Source organism: Pollachius pollachius (genome assembly GCF_949987615.1).
Source record: "Pollachius pollachius genome assembly, chromosome: 2".
NCBI classification, from domain to species: domain Eukaryota; kingdom Metazoa; phylum Chordata; class Actinopteri; order Gadiformes; family Gadidae; genus Pollachius; species Pollachius pollachius.
Genome location: NC_136935.1, coordinates 43,454,518 through 43,455,136, shown reverse-complemented (window position 1 = coordinate 43,455,136; position 619 = coordinate 43,454,518). Strand labels below are relative to the sequence as shown.

General features: G+C 52.3%; 1 protein-coding gene across 2 annotated transcripts in view; it reads left to right on the top strand.

Annotated features, from left to right (window-relative positions):
- Positions 1-383: 383 nt before the first annotated feature.
- LOC307070832 (protein disulfide-isomerase) overlaps positions 384-619 on the top strand; it is a gene marked incomplete at its 5' end in the record, with an annotated part of 165,474 nt that continues 165,238 nt past the window's right edge. For both annotated transcript variants that reach the window (XR_013811579.1, XM_079729505.1), the window contains one exon: positions 384-555. Coding sequence is in view for 1 of the 2 variants with exons in the window: in XM_079729505.1 (XP_079585631.1) it covers positions 384-555 (172 nt within the window). The remainder of the gene's footprint in view (positions 556-619) is intronic.

The following is a 619-nucleotide window of genomic DNA, read 5'->3' as shown; positions in this document are numbered from 1 at the left end:
TCTATGTCTGCCTATTTGTGTGTGTGTGTGCATGCGTGTGCGTGTGCATATGTGTGTGTGTGTGTGTTTGACCTTGCCGAGCAGTACAGTACAAGACAGAGGGCGTGGAGATACGAGTGATAGTACAGATTTTAAAGCAGGCAGCACCAGAGATACAGCAGCGCTCCGATAGGAAAGTTAATCAGCTACAGACTACTAGCGGTAGTACAACTGTAGATAGTGGAGTAGTGTAAGCTACTTGCTCAACACACACATACACATACACACACACACCATCACTTATCAGCCTTTCTTTCCTTCACCCCCCCCCCCCCTCCCCCTTTCGGCACCGCACTCTCACATCAGGTTCAGAGTGTGTGTTCCAGGAGCCAGGGGAAGACAAAATGAGGGCTGCGCTGCTATTCTTGGTGACAGCCTGCTGTCTTGGGGTCCTCCTCCCTGCTGGGGCTTCGAAGGTGGAGAAGCCCCTGCCCCAGGTAGACGGGGTCCTACAGCTGACCAAGTCTAACTTCGACAAGGCACTGAAGAAATCCACGCAGCTTCTGGTGCACTTCTGTAAGTAACGGCTCGTCATTGCAGGCACACGCACACACACACACACACACACACACACACACAC